This window comes from Stomoxys calcitrans, chromosome 1 (genome assembly GCF_963082655.1).
Source record: "Stomoxys calcitrans chromosome 1, idStoCalc2.1, whole genome shotgun sequence".
In the NCBI taxonomy this organism is placed as follows: domain Eukaryota; kingdom Metazoa; phylum Arthropoda; class Insecta; order Diptera; family Muscidae; genus Stomoxys; species Stomoxys calcitrans.
The window spans coordinates 258438151-258456579 of NC_081552.1; the positions used below are offsets into that span (position 1 = coordinate 258438151).

Genomic DNA, 18429 nt, shown 5'->3' on the forward strand with positions numbered 1-18429 from the left:
GCCACTTTAATAAACTATTTTCTTTTTTTTTAAACATTTTAAACATTAAACATTTCGCGACGACCGAAGTTTGTCACCCGTAATAAACCGGCACTTTTCACTGTTAAAATGATTAAATCCAAAGGAACTTAGACTACAAATCTAATTCCCTTTAAATTTAATCATTTTTTTTCACATTTAACAAAAAATTAAATTAAAAGTTAATAAATAGCACAAACGACACGAAATAAAAATACTTTGCGTTTTGCAAACCCGAAATAAACTAAAATTAATTCACGATGAATTGATAACACAAAGTAAAATACAAAAAAATGTTCGAAGGAATGGCAAATCAAAACAAAAAAAGAAAAAATGTTGCAACCTAAAAGTGATTCCAATTGGAATATATTGAAAATGTTGTGTCTTTAACGCGAGTTATTTTCAAAGAGGGTTAGAAGAAGAAGAGTTGGCTTTAGACCGCAATTCGAGATAACGAGTGACAAAGTTTAAAGACACAGCATGTTTGGATTGAAGGGGTAGAACATACGATATTTCGTATTTCTTTTTATTCCAACATTCGGTTTCAAGTGGAATAAGAAGAAGACAACCTCTAATAATTCACATTGAAATGACGTCAATCCAATATTAATAATAATTAGAGCAATACTAATTTACTCCTCTGTAGATTATACAACAGATTCATTGACATACAGATTAAATGTGAGGCAGCCACTGCGGCTTTGAGACTTAAGCCGATGGGAGACTGGATTGAGGATGGGAGCAGCTAATACCATCGCGGTATAATCGAGGCGACGATAGGAAACCCGGAAAAAATGCAAAAGGTGACCGATCAAATACTTAAGACAACACTTAAGGTCGAGTGATGGGTTCTGCTGCCATCGGCACAGTCTTGGATTGATGAAACCCTAGTATTGCCATCTGAGAGATTATGTTACATGGATGGATCAAAGCTGGAGGACGGAATGGGCCTTGGGTCTACATTGAACTACTCAGGAACTGATATCTATTTTAGACTGCATTACCATAAAACGGTCCTGCAAGTAGGGATCCAGGCGATCACGGTCTGCGTGAGGTGGTGTGGTGTTAATGCGAAGATGTCGATTATGAACATATGTACGGACAGTAAACAGGACATAAGAGTAAGGAAAACAAGACGGTAAGATCACGAACAGTCTTGCTATGTAAGAAGGAGATTAACGCCTTCTCCGATGATGGGACGATCCGTATCGTCTGGGTGGTCAAGACAGAGGTCAGTATAGCTCTCGGTATCATAACGGGACACATAGGATTACAAGCTCACTAATGTAAAGTCGGTGCGGCAAGTGATAGCATGTGTAGGGCATGCGGGGAAGATGATGAGACGTTGAAGCATTTCTTATGTCGTCATCCGGCACTTAGGTGGGAACGCAATATCATCCTCGCGATGCTCTTTTAGATTTTCAAACAAATTGCGATCACACCACATATGAGACGACCAACCACTGTCCAGGCACCAGCTACCTTTGTTCAGAAATCGATGTCCACCAGCTGCAGAAAACAATGCACCACTCTTACCTTGAGAATTTATTTTTTTTTTCTTGTGATGCTATCAAATTGCATTGAAATGCGAAGTGATCAATCCTCTTGCACTTGAAGCACGGAATTCCTTTAAATGTTACTATTGAGCTCCACTAGTTACTTCATTTCGTGGTTTCTGTTCTTTCTTGGATTGATTTTTCCATATGCGAAAGCATGTTCATGTTCTCTCGCTTTCTTCCAACAACTTTATATTCAGCGATGACAATGAACGAAGACTGTATCGAGCTTCTAGGGCAACTAATAGGTTCTGTTACGAAATGGGAAGACCGGCGAAGAACATAATGGTAAATATTTCCTCCTGCAGTTCAACTCCAACTACTGCAAGTTGTTTCACACATGCACTGAAATTGCATGTATGCACTTGCATACTCACATCAGCATCCATTCGCATTTCCAAAAGTTTTTTGAACAACGGAACCTACATGCAGGTCCTTTCGGGCGATGGACATCTCTCAACTCCATATACTCTGGTAAGATTATAACGTGATTTTTAAAGACAAAAAAAAGACAAGCCGCAATTTAATATTTTATAATGGCAACAATATTTAAATAAATATAAATAAATAAATATAAAAAAAGAATATGAATTTGACGCCATCAATTGTTAACAGCTTCCTTTGTCTGGTATTGAAGTTATAGCAAATGGTATTAAAAATCTTTGCCAATGACGCGAACAAAATAATACCAGGCGGTATTGGCAAACACACTTAAACCAATTTATTAAAACTAAATTAAAATTAAATTATTTAAATTAAATTTAAATTACTTAACTTTAATTTCTTTTTGCTTTCGCAAAGACTCACTTCAAATCATGGCGTACTTACTTTTTTAAATTATATGTGACCCATGAAGGGCTTTTGGTTTTTTTTCTTTTTATTTCTTTTCCCTAACCTTTATTTAAGATAATGGTTTTAAGTTTTAATTTTTTATTTTTGTTTTTAAAAAATACAAAAATAACAATACCTAAAATAAAAATACATTAAATAGAGAACAAAACATAAAACAAGACAAAATGTCAATGACAAAAAAAACATAAAACAATACAAAAGTCATTAACTTGGTATATACTGCAGTTATCGGACCTATAATGATATATGATGTTGTCTACATTTGTGTCAAGATAACCATAAACCATAAACCAAGCATGTATATTACAAATCTGCTTATAACTGGACATATTAATGTGGTTTAGTATATCCCAAATATCCCATTACGGAACAAATCAGAGGCAAATATGTTCAAACTGCAATAACTACGGTTGACAAATGACAACATTAATGCAAATTACCAAAAATCAGACGAACATATATCTGGGAGCTATATGTAAATCTGAACCGATTACGAGCAAACTTCTCACATATTGTAGCAGTAGTCGATGAAACCATTGTGCAAAATTTTGGCAAGATTGGTCAATAAATGCGCTTGCTGTGATTCTAAAAGTGAAAACCAGGCGATATACATATATGTCAGCTATATTAAAATCTGAACCGATTTAGTTCACTGCAAATACGCGTGATGGTCGATTAAGAAATGATGGGTGGTGTTATGGGGGATGAAGTAGCCGTTCAGTGATTTGGCCCTGAAAATATATATCAGATTCGTGTTCTACTCTCAAATACTTCTTATTACAACCCCATACTCGAATGGTCAGCAAATACGTCCTATATGGGTGGTGTTATGGGGGTGGGGTGCCCCATACACACTTTTTCCGGAATATTGATATCAGGTTCATACTTTACTCCCATTTGAGCCCAATATTGCCATGGTCAGTAAATAACTACTGTTTGGGGGTTGTTTTTGGAAGGGCCCCTCAAACACTTGGTCCCATATTTGGATATCACATTCGTATTCTACACTCTATAACTTTTATTTAAGCCCTATAAGGGGTGGACCACCACAAATTCGGTCCCAAATTTCGATATCAGATTCGTGCTTTAATCGCAAATACCTTTCATTTAAGTCCCATATTGAAATGTTCGGTAAATATGTCCCATACCAAATTTTTGTTTTCAGCTTTCTATGAGAGACCACACAAAATTTCGCACCACCAATCCCCACCCACCCTTAAATCGCACCACCCATCTCCGAGATATTCATTCCGATATCAACAAATGTAGTAGCCTATTTTCACTACGAGATCATTATGCACCATCAGTGAAAATTTCAAGAAAATCGGTTCAGTCGTTTCTAAGTCTGTAAGGAACACACAAACAAACAAACAAAAAACACAAATTGATTTTTATATACAAGAAGATTATTCATCGTCATGACATTTTAAGTCTATCTAGCCGTGTACGTTAATATATATAAAATTGGGCGTGGCCAAACTTAACACGGTCTTACTTGTTTTCACTTTTATTAAATTTACTTCTTGAGCCACCAAAGGGCGCAAGTCTTATTCGAATTGGTTAACATTTTACACAGATCTCCAACATGTAATTAATTGTGGTCCAAATCGGACCATATCTTAATATCGCTCTAATAGCAGAGCAAATCTTTTCTTTTATCCTTTTTTTGCCTAAGAAGAGATGCCGGGAACGAGGGTACTTACCTAAATTCAGGGTAGGCCTGGATCCCTTGCGGAGACGACGCTTAAGAAAACAATCCGGCTCAAAATGTCTACCACATAGCCGGGTACCACTATGAACTTCATTCTTATTGATACGCAGGTTAGCGCACCAGTGATCTATATCGTCTTTTGGAAACGTGACGAAGTGGATATCCACTTCGCCAAGTTTCCTCTCCCGCCGGCACAGTACGCACTTCATTATTTTTAATTAATTCTCAAACGCACTGAGAATTTTACAAACTTTTTTATAAATTCTCGACCGCACTGAGAATTTTCCTTCATAGAATAATGGAAATTTTGCGCGATTTCCATTGACAGCGCGCCAAATCGATAGCTCTCTCCTAAAAAGAGATTTATACAAAAGAGAAATTACTTTCCCCAAATTTCCAACTGTTATAGGGTTTCATTCCACGATGGAACCCTGTAACACTCCAGAAAATTGGAGTTTATGAAAATTTGGAGTTTATATACGTTGCTTCATCCAGTTAAGGACACAATTTCATCCATTACCGAATATTTAAATGAATTACAGTAAACGGATGAAATTGAGTTTTTACCTGGATGTTGTGTTTCACTTCACATAAAACATTTCACTAAACTTTTTATTAAACATTTTTAAATTTTCTTGTTTTTATTTTTGAACTTTTTTCCAAATACGAATCAACACACAAACACACGCGACGACCGAAACCTTTTTTTTCCAATTTTTTGCACATAAAGTGATTCAATTTAAAGGAAATTAGATTGTTAACCTAAGTCCCTTTAAATTAAGCCACTTTAATAAACTATTTTCTTTTTTTTTAAACATTTTAAACATTAAACATTTCGCGACGACCGAAGTTTGTCACCCGTAATAAACCGGCACTTTTCACTGTTAAAATGATTAAATCCAAAGGAACTTAGACTACAAATCTAATTCCCTTTAAATTTAATCATTTTTTTTCACATTTAACAAAAAATTAAATTAAAAGTTAATAAATAGCACAAACGACACGAAATAAAAATACTTTGCGTTTTGCAAACCCGAAATAAACTAAAATTAATTCACGATGAATTGATAACACAAAGTAAAATACAAAAAAATGTTCGAAGGAATGGCAAATCAAAACAAAAAAAGAAAAAATGTTGCAACCTAAAAGTGATTCCAATTGGAATATATTGAAAATGTTGTGTCTTTAACGCGAGTTATTTTACGATACGGGGAAGACAAAGCAGAAACTCTCTCTTCTTCTTCTAACCCTCTTTGAAAATAACTCGCGTTAAAGACACAACATTTTCAATATATTCCAATTGGAATCACTTTTAGGTTGCAACATTTTTTCTTTTTTTGTTTTGATTTGCCATTCCTTCGAACATTTTTTTGTATTTTACTTTGTGTTATCAATTCATCGTGAATTAATTTTAGTTTATTTCGGGTTTGCAAAACGCAAAGTATTTTTATTTCGTGTCGTTTGTGCTATTTATTAACTTTTAATTTAATTTTTTGTTAAATGTGAAAAAAAATGATTAAATTTAAAGGGAATTAGATTTGTAGTCTAAGTTCCTTTGGATTTAATCATTTTAACAGTGAAAAGTGCCGGTTTATTACGGGTGACAAACTTCGGTCGTCGCGAAATGTTTAATGTTTAAAATGTTTAAAAAAAAAGAAAATAGTTTATTAAAGTGGCTTAATTTAAAGGGACTTAGGTTAACAATCTAATTTCCTTTAAATTGAATCACTTTATGTGCAAAAAATTGGAAAAAAAAGGTTTCGGTCGTCGCGTGTGTTTGTGTGTTGATTCGTATTTGGAAAAAAGTTCAAAAATAAAAACAAGAAAATTTAAAAATGTTTAATAAAAAGTTTAGTGAAATGTTTTATGTGAAGTGAAACACAACATCCAGGTAAAAACTCAATTTCATCCGTTTACTGTAATTCATTTAAATATTCGGTAATGGATGAAATTGTGTCCTTAACTGGATGAAGCAACGTATATAAACTCCAAATTTTCATAAACTCCAATTTTCTGGAGTGTTACAGGGTTCCATCGTGGAATGAAACCCTATAACAGTTGGAAATTTGGGGAAAGTAATTTCTCTTTTGTATAAATCTCTTTTTAGGAGAGAGCTATCGATTTGGCGCGCTGTCAATGGAAATCGCGCAAAATTTCCATTATTCTATGAAGGAAAATTCTCAGTGCGGTCGAGAATTTATAAAAAAGTTTGTAAAATTCTCAGTGCGTTTGAGAATTAATTAAAAATAATGAAGTGCGTACTGTGCCGGCGGGAGAGGAAACTTGGCGAAGTGGATATCCACTTCGTCACGTTTCCAAAAGACGATATAGATCACTGGTGCGCTAACCTGCGTATCAATAAGAATGAAGTTCATAGTGGTACCCGGCTATGTGGTAGACATTTTGAGCCGGATTGTTTTCTTAAGCGTCGTCTCCGCAAGGGATCCAGGCCTACCCTGAATTTAGGTAAGTACCCTCGTTCCCGGCATCTCTTCTTAGGCAAAAAAAGGATAAAAGAAAAGATTTGCTCTGCTATTAGAGCGATATTAAGATATGGTCCGATTTGGACCACAATTAATTACATGTTGGAGATCTGTGTAAAATGTTAACCAATTCGAATAAGACTTGCGCCCTTTGGTGGCTCAAGAAGTAAATTTAATAAAAGTGAAAACAAGTAAGACCGTGTTAAGTTTGGCCACGCCCAATTTTATATATATTAACGTACACGGCTAGATAGACTTAAAATGTCATGACGATGAATAATCTTCTTGTATATAAAAATCAATTTGTGTTTTTTGTTTGTTTGTTTGTGTGTTCCTTACAGACTTAGAAACGACTGAACCGATTTTCTTGAAATTTTCACTGATGGTGCATAATGATCTCGTAGTGAAAATAGGCTACTACATTTGTTGATATCGGAATGAATATCTTGGAGATGGGTGGTGCGATTTAAGGGTGGGTGGGGATTGGTGGTGCGAAATTTTGTGTGGTCTCTCATAGAAAGCTGAAAACAAAAATTTGGTATGGGACATATTTACCGAACATTTCAATATGGGACTTAAATGAAAGGTATTTGCGATTAAAGCACGAATCTGATATCGAAATTTGGGACCGAATTTGTGGTGGTCCACCCCTTATAGGGCTTAAATAAAAGTTATAGAGTGTAGAATACGAATGTGATATCCAAATATGGGACCAAGTGTTTGAGGGGCCCTTCCAAAAACAACCCCCAAACAGTAGTTATTTACTGACCATGGCAATATTGGGCTCAAATGGGAGTAAAGTATGAACCTGATATCAATATTCCGGAAAAAGTGTGTATGGGGCACCCCACCCCCATAACACCACCCATATAGGACGTATTTGCTGACCATTCGAGTATGGGGTTGTAATAAGAAGTATTTGAGAGTAGAACACGAATCTGATATATATTTTCAGGGCCAAATCACTGAACGGCTACTTCATCCCCCATAACACCACCCATCATTTCTTAATCGACCATCACGCGTATTTGCAGTGAACTAAATCGGTTCAGATTTTAATATAGCTGACATATATGTATATCGCCTGGTTTTCACTTTTAGAATCACAGCAAGCGCATTTATTGACCAATCTTGCCAAAATTTTGCACAATGGTTTCATCGACTACTGCTACAATATGTGAGAAGTTTGCTCGTAATCGGTTCAGATTTACATATAGCTCCCAGATATATGTTCGTCTGATTTTTGGTAATTTGCATTAATGTTGTCATTTGTCAACCGTAGTTATTGCAGTTTGAACATATTTGCCTCTGATTTGTTCCGTAATGGGATATTTGGGATATACTAAACCACATTAATATGTCCAGTTATAAGCAGATTTGTAATATACATGCTTGGTTTATGGTTTATGGTTATCTTGACACAAATGTAGACAACATCATATATCATTATAGGTCCGATAACTGCAGTATATACCAAGTTAATGACTTTTGTATTGTTTTATGTTTTTTTTGTCATTGACATTTTGTCTTGTTTTATGTTTTGTTCTCTATTTAATGTATTTTTATTTTAGGTATTGTTATTTTTGTATTTTTTAAAAACAAAAATAAAAAATTAAAACTTAAAACCATTATCTTAAATAAAGGTTAGGGAAAAGAAATAAAAAGAAAAAAAACCAAAAGCCCTTCATGGGTCACATATAATTTAAAAAAGTAAGTACGCCATGATTTGAAGTGAGTCTTTGCGAAAGCAAAAAGAAATTAAAGTTAAGTAATTTAAATTTAATTTAAATAATTTAATTTTAATTTAGTTTTAATAAATTGGTTTAAGTGTGTTTGCCAATACCGCCTGGTATTATTTTGTTCGCGTCATTGGCAAAGATTTTTAATACCATTTGCTATAACTTCAATACCAGACAAAGGAAGCTGTTAACAATTGATGGCGTCAAATTCATATTCTTTTTTTATATTTATTTATTTATATTTATTTAAATATTGTTGCCATTATAAAATATTAAATTGCGGCTTGTCTTTTTTTTGTCTTTAAAAATCACGTTATAATCTTACCAGAGTATATGGAGTTGAGAGATGTCCATCGCCCGAAAGGACCTGCATGTAGGTTCCGTTGTTCAAAAAACTTTTGGAAATGCGAATGGATGCTGATGTGAGTATGCAAGTGCATACATGCAATTTCAGTGCATGTGTGAAACAACTTGCAGTAGTTGGAGTTGAACTGCAGGAGGAAATATTTACCATTATGTTCTTCGCCGGTCTTCCCATTTCGTAACAGAACCTATTAGTTGCCCTAGAAGCTCGATACAGTCTTCGTTCATTGTCATCGCTGAATATAAAGTTGTTGGAAGAAAGCGAGAGAACATGAACATGCTTTCGCATATGGAAAAATCAATCCAAGAAAGAACAGAAACCACGAAATGAAGTAACTAGTGGAGCTCAATAGTAACATTTAAAGGAATTCCGTGCTTCAAGTGCAAGAGGATTGATCACTTCGCATTTCAATGCAATTTGATAGCATCACAAGAAAAAAAAAATAAATTCTCAAGGTAAGAGTGGTGCATTGTTTTCTGCAGCTGGTGGACATCGATTTCTGAACAAAGGTAGCTGGTGCCTGGACAGTGGTTGGTCGTCTCATATGTGGTGTGATCGCAATTTGTTTGAAAATCTAAAAGAGCATCGCGAGGATGATATTGCGTTCCCACCTAAGTGCCGGATGACGACATAAGAAATGCTTCAACGTCTCATCATCTTCCCCGCATGCCCTACACATGCTATCACTTGCCGCACCGACTTTACATTAGTGAGCTTGTAATCCTATGTGTCCCGTTATGATACCGAGAGCTATACTGACCTCTGTCTTGACCACCCAGACGATACGGATCGTCCCATCATCGGAGAAGGCGTTAATCTCCTTCTTACATAGCAAGACTGTTCGTGATCTTACCGTCTTGTTTTCCTTACTCTTATGTCCTGTTTACTGTCCGTACATATGTTCATAATCGACATCTTCGCATTAACACCACACCACCTCACGCAGACCGTGATCGCCTGGATCCCTACTTGCAGGACCGTTTTATGGTAATGCAGTCTAAAATAGATATCAGTTCCTGAGTAGTTCAATGTAGACCCAAGGCCCATTCCGTCCTCCAGCTTTGATCCATCCATGTAACATAATCTCTCAGATGGCAATACTAGGGTTTCATCAATCCAAGACTGTGCCGATGGCAGCAGAACCCATCACTCGACCTTAAGTGTTGTCTTAAGTATTTGATCGGTCACCTTTTGCATTTTTTCCGGGTTTCCTATCGTCGCCTCGATTATACCGCGATGGTATTAGCTGCTCCCATCCTCAATCCAGTCTCCCATCGGCTTAAGTCTCAAAGCCGCAGTGGCTGCCTCACATTTAATCTGTATGTCAATGAATCTGTTGTATAATCTACAGAGGAGTAAATTAGTATTGCTCTAATTATTATTAATATTGGATTGACGTCATTTCAATGTGAATTATTAGAGGTTGTCTTCTTCTTATTCCACTTGAAACCGAATGTTGGAATAAAAAGAAATACGAAATATCGTATGTTCTACCCCTTCAATCCAAACATGCTGTGTCTTTAAACTTTGTCACTCGTTATCTCGAATTGCGGTCTAAAGCCAACTCTTCTTCTTCTAACCCTCTTTGGTTATCTTCTTTCTTTCATATTCTCTACTCATGTACGCACACGCACACAAATTTCTTTAAAACGGTCAGCTTGATGGCAAGATGGCGGATTGCACCATACGATTTGTGGTTGTTGTACAAATGAAACCACCTTTAATTAAAACAACAAATTGGCAACACTGTTGGAAACATTGTTAGATTTCGCAAAATGTATTGATACTTAGCAACATTTTCCGCACAATCAAAGTCAGCACCAAAGAGCGTAAGATAACACAAGAGAGGGTTTCTGCTTTGTCTTCCCCGTACCGTAAAGTAACTCGCGTTAAAGACACAACATTTTTATATTATTCCAATTGGATTCACATTGAGGGCTGCAACATTTTCGAGTTATTCTGTTTTGATTCGAGCATTCGTTCGAACATTTTTTCGTATTTTGCTTTGTTTCTTTGCAACCGAAAGTTGCAATAAAGGAAAAACGAAATATCGTAAGCAATTCAAATATGTTGTGTCTTTAAATTTTGTCACTCGTCATCACGTATTGCCCTCTAACGCCAGTTCTTATCTTTCTTACGCTCTTTGTTAAAGACACAACATTTTTATTGTATTCCAATTGGATTCACATTGAGGTTTCTTATCGTAAGCGTAAAAAAAGATAAGAGCTGGCGTTAGAGGGCAATACGTGATGACGAGTGACAAAATTTAAAGACACAACATATTTGAATTGCTTACGATATTTCGTTTTTCCTTTATTGCAACTTTCGGTTGCAAAGAAACAAAGCAAAATACGAAAAAATGTTCGAACGAATGCTCGAATCAAAACAGAATAACCCGAAAATGTTGCAGCCCTCAATGTGAATCCAATTGGAATACAATAAAAATCAAAGAGGGTGAGAAAGGAAAAGAGTTGGAATTAGAGCGAAATACGGCATGGCCAGTGACAAAAGTTAAAGACACAACATGATTGAGTTGCTTACGATATTTCGTTTTTCCTTTTATTCCAACTTTCGGTTGCAAAGAAACAAAGCAAAATACGAAAAATGTTCGAACGAATGCCCGAATCAAAACAGAATAACCCGAAAATGTTGCAACCCTCAATGTGATTCCAATTGGAATACATTGAAAATGTTGTGTCTTTAACGCATGTTATTTTACGGTACGGGGAAGACAAAGCAGAAACCCTCTCTTGTATTATCTCACCCTCTTTGGTTATTTTTCGGTACGAGGAAGACAAAGCAGAAACCCTCTCTTGTATTATCTTACGCTCTTTGGTACTTAGTGCCAGAGAGTCGATTATTTATCTATCTATTTGTCTGTGTCCGAAACATTTTGTAAGTTATCGAAACCAAACAATTTATCGATGTCATTAATTAATCGTAGTCCGATGTGTTTAATGAGTCATTGTTTTTTTTTTGTTACAATTCATTCTATTAAAGTTGCAAGCAGCAAGTAGCAAAAGTGAAAAGTAAAACTTAAGTTTAATCAAATCACGAACTTGCCACAAAATGTTTAGCAGTGGCCCAAATTATACGAAGTTAAAGACGAATCTGCGATTAGCAGTGAATCGTTTAAAACTCTTGGAAAAGAAGAAGGCGGAGATTGCTCAGAAATCTAGAAAGGAAATAGCTGATTTTTTGGCCACTGGGAAGACTGAAAGGGCCCGCATAAGAGTGGAACATATTATCAGGTACTAGCAAATTCATTTCATTATGACTAATAGGCATATAACTACTATATTCTTATCCTCAGGGAGGACTATCTTGTTGAAGCAATGGAAGTGGTTGAAATGTATTGCGACTTGTTATTGGCACGTTTTGGTCTGGTTACTCAAATGAAGGAATTGGACGATGGCATAGCCGAAGCTGTGTCGAGTATTGTCTGGGTTTGTCCCCGCATGCAAAGCGATGTGGCCGAATTGAAAACTATTTCTGATATTTTCATACAAAAATATGGACCACAATTTGCAGAGAAAGCACGAACAGCTACGGGAGATGATCATCAGGTTTCTCAAAAACTTATGCATAAACTACAGCTGCAAGCCCCACCCAAACTCTTGGTGGAGAAATATTTAATTGAAATTGCTAAGAATTATAATATAGAATACGAACCGGATCCTCAGGTTATGAATGAAGATGGTGGTGGTCAAGGTAATTATAAAATCTTGGAAATTGTTAATATTCTTATCAAGTATTTTTTCTACTTATTTTTGTAAATATAGGAAATGACCAGTCACTTATTGATTTGTCGGATCGCAATAATTTAGGAGGCAGTGGGCAGCCTCCAGAAATGGGATTCATTGGATATCCAAGTCTGCCACCAATGCCAGCTGTCCCCAATAATAAGCCTTTTAATTATCCACCACCTTATGGTGGTGGTGGTGGTGGTGGAGGTGGTTTTGCTGCAGCTCCTTTACCATATGGTGGCGTCCCAGGTCCGGCAATGGGCGGCGCTGCCGGTGGTCCTCCACCATTTAGCTATAATATTCCACCAACAGCTACTCCAAACAATGAGATTAAGGATTTGAATACACAGTTTATTAATGTAAGTAAACAAAAAGAGATATTTTTTTTATCTTGTGTTGCACAAAAAAGTCTGCTAAGTTTTCAACATTAACAAGATATAGTAGAAGAACAACATTTTCCAAGCTTTGGAAGACACTGATGAATCACACATTTCTTTAGGTTTACCGTATGCTCCTCTGAATTAGTACCGATTTTGTTCTAACTGCTCTAATCATATGTAAACAATTCTTAACCATATATCTTTGATAAGACTATTTGTACGTTAGAGATAATTTGTTTCTATACACAAATCTTGATTTATGATAAAAAGATAACATTTCATAAAAATATTTATTAAACACAATTTTTAAATTGTATACCAATTACAAAACTATTAGAAAAATAGAGCGAAAGACATAGAACAAATTAAGATTTTTGCAAACGAAACGACTCACTAACGAGTACTCACCTTTAGTGAATGAAATTAGGATGGAGAATGAACGCTGATGACAATTTTTACAATTGTTTAAACCAGTTATTATATACTCTTATAGCTAAAGGAAATGAATTATAGGAACTTTTGTTGTTGTTTTTGTATCCACATTAGATTGTGGAAGTGGCGATCCTCGTGAAACTCCTGTTGTCGAGCAAGCTCGTTTCGGTCGGACCTCAAAGTTCCAGCCTGTGTGGTGCTCACAGATATCCCGTGCCGGGTAGGAACTTTTACTTAAGTGAAGTTGAAAGCTTGACTTACCCTCTCGGCATTCTTCCAATCAGACTGTATCATGGCACGATTTTCTGATTTAATGACAAAAAATTAAATTTTTTTCATATCCCCTAAATGACCCCAGGAACACGAATTTTTTAATAATAAATACCAATACCAATAAATCATGAGATCGACTTATATAGAAGCAATATTAATACACAGACCAAATAAAACCAAATTTAATTAGTCTTGAGAGAAATCTTTAAAACACACTTAAGCCCAACCAGATGAAAATTGTGCCCTCTATAGGTGCAATGTATCTTTTAGGATACATTCAGTGTGGGATCGCTATTTTTTTTTTAATTCTGCAAGAAATTTAACTTTGCCGATAGTGTCGATAGGAAAAATATCAATCGATATTCAGACAAAAAGTAAAATATCGACATTTTCCCCGACTCTATCTGGTGGCCGATTGTCTGACCATAATATTGTCCTGCAGGCGGATTTAAGGTGCTTTCATAACTCACAGGAAAAGTTTTCTGCCTTTGACCGTATGCGACAAATCAAAAAATTGATAGAATTTTTGTAAACAATTGCTCGTGTGGCCAGATTTTGTCAGCTTAGGCAAGTTGGTCTACTAAATTCCTTTTTTTATCCCAATTCCTAGACAATATTTTTAGTTTTCCATCTTTCTTGGAAATAAATTTTCTCTCATCATAGCAGAGGAAATCCAATATATTTAAATCACTTGCTGCATGATCATCCTACCAAATGAATTTTGTTTAATACTAATAGGAGGAATCCAATGCTGATGTACCAACAACATCGCAAAGTGATGATGAGCCCATAGATTCCAATATATTGGTATGTTGCGTTTGTAATTGTATAATTTGGTTTGTTGGTTGCTTTGTTTGTGAAGAGTCCTCTTGCATTTCGTTTATACTAAAATATATGTTTGTGTATATTGTATATCACTGTGAAAATTGTACTTACACTAAAAACAAAAAGAAACATTGGCCGTCATACTTCCATACTGCATAAATTTTATTAATTTTTTATTTCCCTTTGATATGCTGCATTTATGTTTTTTGATTTTTTATTTTTTCTTGTTATAAACAGCGCCAAAAAATGGATCATGATCCTCCACCCCGTTATACCTCAATTAATCCACTTAATCTTCAGGTAGCCTCTAATGCAAATACTTTCTTTCTTCTTATCCTCACTGCACCGAAAATGCACAGTGCTTTATTTAACTTCTATTTATCTTTAACATTTTTGCTTTTGTGTTTTAATTTTTTACAGAATTCCAACAAACCAAAGCCTCAACCACGAAACAAAATGCCACCGCCGGCACTTCAGCCCACAGCTCCTCCGACGTCCATGGAAATGCCTCAATTACCTAATGTTCCCATGGATATGCCATCGGATGATGTCAAGCCCAACAACAATGATGACGACATTGACTTTGATGATTTGTCAAAACGTTTTGAAAATCTCAAAAAACGCAGATAAACTAATTCGTCGCAGTACGATATGTGATAGTTTGTGAGTCACCGGCCAGACGACGAAACATTTTATGTTAGCTATAGTATATCAGTGAAGAGATAAAATCTGCAATCGCGTGTTATGTTATGTTGTGCATGTATTGTATTATTAAAATAATATTGTTTATATAAAAATGCTATTGTACAAGGATTATTGTTTGTATTCTCCACATAAGAAATAAGACATTTATTTAAAACTAAAAAATTTCTTCGGTTTCCACAACTTCTTTGAGTTCGAGTAATTCCACTAAACCTTTGCCTTTGGTATCGTTGCGTACCAATTCGTCTATGACACGGTAATTGCCAGGATCTATAAGTAGAGTCATGTGCAGCGTGGACTCATCCCATTCTTCGTGTTCCACCGTGTTGGTTAATTTCAAAATAGCCTCCTTTAATTTTGGTCCATTATCCTTTTTGGCAGCAAAGGAGACACGCAATTTCATGCGTGACCTCTCAATAGGCATATGTTCTTTGAGCAATTTGATGGCATCCAGTGTCTGTTGTTTATTATTTCGATTGGGTTTAATTGAAAAGTGCGCTTCCTTTAGAAACTTTTCAATGATTGTAGATGGATAGGGTCGTCGAGTTTCCGGATTGACGCACAAAGCAGCTACACTATTTATAACACTATTCAATTGTGTGTCGTGCACTGATTGTCTTTCCTTTTCGGAAACCTGCAGTTCTCCCTTCATAAGAATTTCTTTGCAAATTTCGGTTTCTTCACTTTTGCCAAAGGCTTTTATAAGTTCCTCCTTTTTGGCAGCCTGGCCTTTGGAGACATTGGTAAATACTGTGTGGGTTTGTAGTACCTCATCGATGTCCTTTTCTCTGTAATTAAAAAAAAAACAAGAAATGGATAGTTGTGTAAAGGGTGATTTTTTTAAGAGCTATAAGAAAGTTGATCAAAAACGCATAAAATTCAGAAAAAGCATGAAATCTTTATTTGAATCGATAGTACAATCCATATAATTTAATGTTTGGAAATTATTTCATGCAAATGTCGACCGTGACTGCGCCTCAAATGGTCCATCCGCTTAGTCCAACTTTGGCATACTCTTTCAAACATTTCGGCCAGTATACCACGAATGAATGATTCAATGTTGTCTTCCAATGCGTCAATTGAAGCGAACTTGCGTCAATTGAATAGTCTAAAGACTTTAAATTGCCCGATCTAGGCGGCCAATTAACAGGTTCCGAACGTGAAATAAATTGTTCGCCAAACTCGCCTCTCAATAAGTTTATTGGTACGCGTGCTGTGTGGCAAGTGGCACCGTCTTGTTGAAATCGCATGGCATGCAAGTCAAGCTCTTGCATTTTGGGCAAAAAAAAAAGGTGCGAAGCCTAACAAAGTCAATATTTTAGCCATAGTAGGATGACGGAAAATGCTATCAAATGCAGCAGAACCTTGTCGAGGACTACTAGCCAGCACAAACTACGTTTTATACAGTCAAAGTTAAAGCAAGCTAAGGCCTTGTCGTGCTATGAGCAATTCGCACAATGGGCTGGTAAGAAAATAGTGTGGCTCATAATAGTTTCGTGTTCCACCTTATAGAAGTAGATAACCAAAAAAACCTTCCTTTTGTGCGTTTGTACTAAAAAAACGCAACTTCGTGTTCGTTTTGTGTGTTCTTGGCATCTAACCTCATCTTTACTAAATCACATCAAAATCGAGTTTGAGTTCTATGAGGCGCTGATCTGCTGACTTTGTACTTAAGATGTAAACAGCTCGCCCTAAATAAGGTGTGGAACATGTGGAAAGGTGTTAACCGTTCAATACGTACACATTGCTTCTCCAACTCAGGACTTTATTTTTGTAGCAGGCTATTTCAAAACGTTTGCCACCTTTCTTTAAACGTACTACCGCCACATTTGTAAGTCGAATTTGATTCGTCGGAGTGAATATCTTTGACATTTCAGCGATTTAATGCTAAGATACAACTAAACACAACTTAAATCGATAAATTATTTTAACAATTTTTTTATTTTATAATTTCGCCATATGGCGATGTTACGAATAGCGGACAATGAAAGAAACAAAAATCTCCAAGTCGATTTTCGATTAGTCGAACAGTTTCATTAATTAAAATAAATATGAAATCGATTACTTGATATCGAGTTAGTGGCTACTTTGAGTTTGCCTATGAATTTAATTTTCATTTCCGAATTCCCCCCACAACTGTCAAGTAATGATTTATGGTACAATTAAGAGGTGGCGTTATTAGCACAAAAACAAATATGTACCTAAAACGAAACTACCTTTAATGGCAAATGCCGCAAATGCAAATTTCAAAGTGGTTTTTGAAATAAACTCTGTTTAACAATTTATATTCTTAAAATGTGTGTTTAAAGTTGTATTTTCATCATTATAACATTGTTTGGTTGCTTGTATGTGGAATATCGTATCAAATAAAACATCGTTTTGAGATCTTAGAAAAGAATCACAACTGTGTTGAACCAGGATGCACTTATAAGGTGAGGTCATGCGAACAGCTGAGTACAATTTGTTTTAATTTTTTTTTGGTTTTACAGTAAATCTAAATGTCAATAGCTTGATAACACAGCTGTGATTTTTTTCTAAATTCTTAAAGAGATGTTCTATTTGACCCAATATTCCACACAAGAGCAACAAAACACATTTGAAGAAAATAAGTTGTAAAAAATGTTTTATTCTAAAACCACTTTCATATTTCAATTTACAGCATTTGCCACTCAAGGTAGTTTTGTTGGGGTTAGAATTTAGTTTTTGTGCTAATCACCCTACCTCTTAATTGTAACATGGTGGTGACCAAGACGGATTTAATAAGGTGGTTCAAGCGAACAGCTGGCCAGAACGAGCGCGTCGTTGAGCGTCACGTTGCAAAAACGCAAATCTGTACATAAATTCAACAAAAGCAACACGGCAAAGTTAAAAATTTCAACTTTGACGCTTGAAAGCGAGTGCCATTCTGTGTTGCCACACGTGAAGTAGTGTTTTTATTTGTCAAAGACAAAAATTGTTTAACTTTTCCATGTTTTTGCTTTCCCATATAAAATGCCATAGCGAAACAATTAAAGGTAGTCTCATTTGTACAACAACCACAAATCATATGGTACAATCTGGCATCCTGCCATCAAGCTGATCGACGTTTTGACAACACACGCAAAGACATTTGTCTGCGTGTATGTATATGTGTGCGTACATGAGCAGAGAATATGCGAGAAAGAAGAAAACCACAAAGAGAATGCAAACAAAAATCTGGCATCTTAATACCGTCAAACCTCGTCGGCTGTTAACAGCTAATCGCGTGAGAGCACCTTTTTAAATCCGCCTTGATAAAATGCATGCAAAACTTTACGCTGACTTTTGGGTTGGACGTTTAAAGTTTTAGTCTGCCCGTGTAATTCATGC

At 35.7% G+C, this 18429-nt stretch overlaps 2 protein-coding genes across 5 annotated transcripts; one reads left to right on the top strand and one right to left on the bottom strand.

Moving 5' to 3' along the window:
* Positions 1 to 11663: 11663 nt before the first annotated feature.
* On the top strand, positions 11664 to 15192 carry LOC106084454 (IST1 homolog). Of its 4 annotated transcripts, XM_013248145.2 has the most exons (6): positions 11664 to 11974; positions 12037 to 12434; positions 12506 to 12828; positions 14293 to 14361; positions 14617 to 14679; positions 14800 to 15192. In XM_013248145.2, exons 1-6 carry the CDS (start codon positions 11793 to 11795, stop codon positions 15007 to 15009), a joined length of 1245 nt encoding a protein of 414 aa, XP_013103599.2. In that variant the 5' UTR covers positions 11664 to 11792; the 3' UTR covers positions 15010 to 15192. The 4 variants fall into 4 exon arrangements, with proteins under 4 accessions (XP_013103599.2, XP_013103601.2, XP_013103602.2 ...); XM_013248147.2 differs by lacking the exon at positions 14617 to 14679; XM_013248148.2 differs by lacking the exon at positions 14293 to 14361.
* Positions 15122 to 17077, bottom strand: LOC106084455 (ribosome maturation protein SBDS). The gene is made up of 2 exons (XM_013248150.2): positions 16823 to 17077; positions 15122 to 15869 (listed from the first exon to the last, which is right to left on the bottom strand). The coding sequence occupies exons 1-2, from the start codon at positions 16951 to 16953 to the stop codon at positions 15239 to 15241; spliced, it is 762 nt and encodes a 253-aa protein (XP_013103604.1). The 5' UTR covers positions 16954 to 17077; the 3' UTR covers positions 15122 to 15238.
* Between the last annotated feature and the right edge of the window lie 1352 nt (positions 17078 to 18429).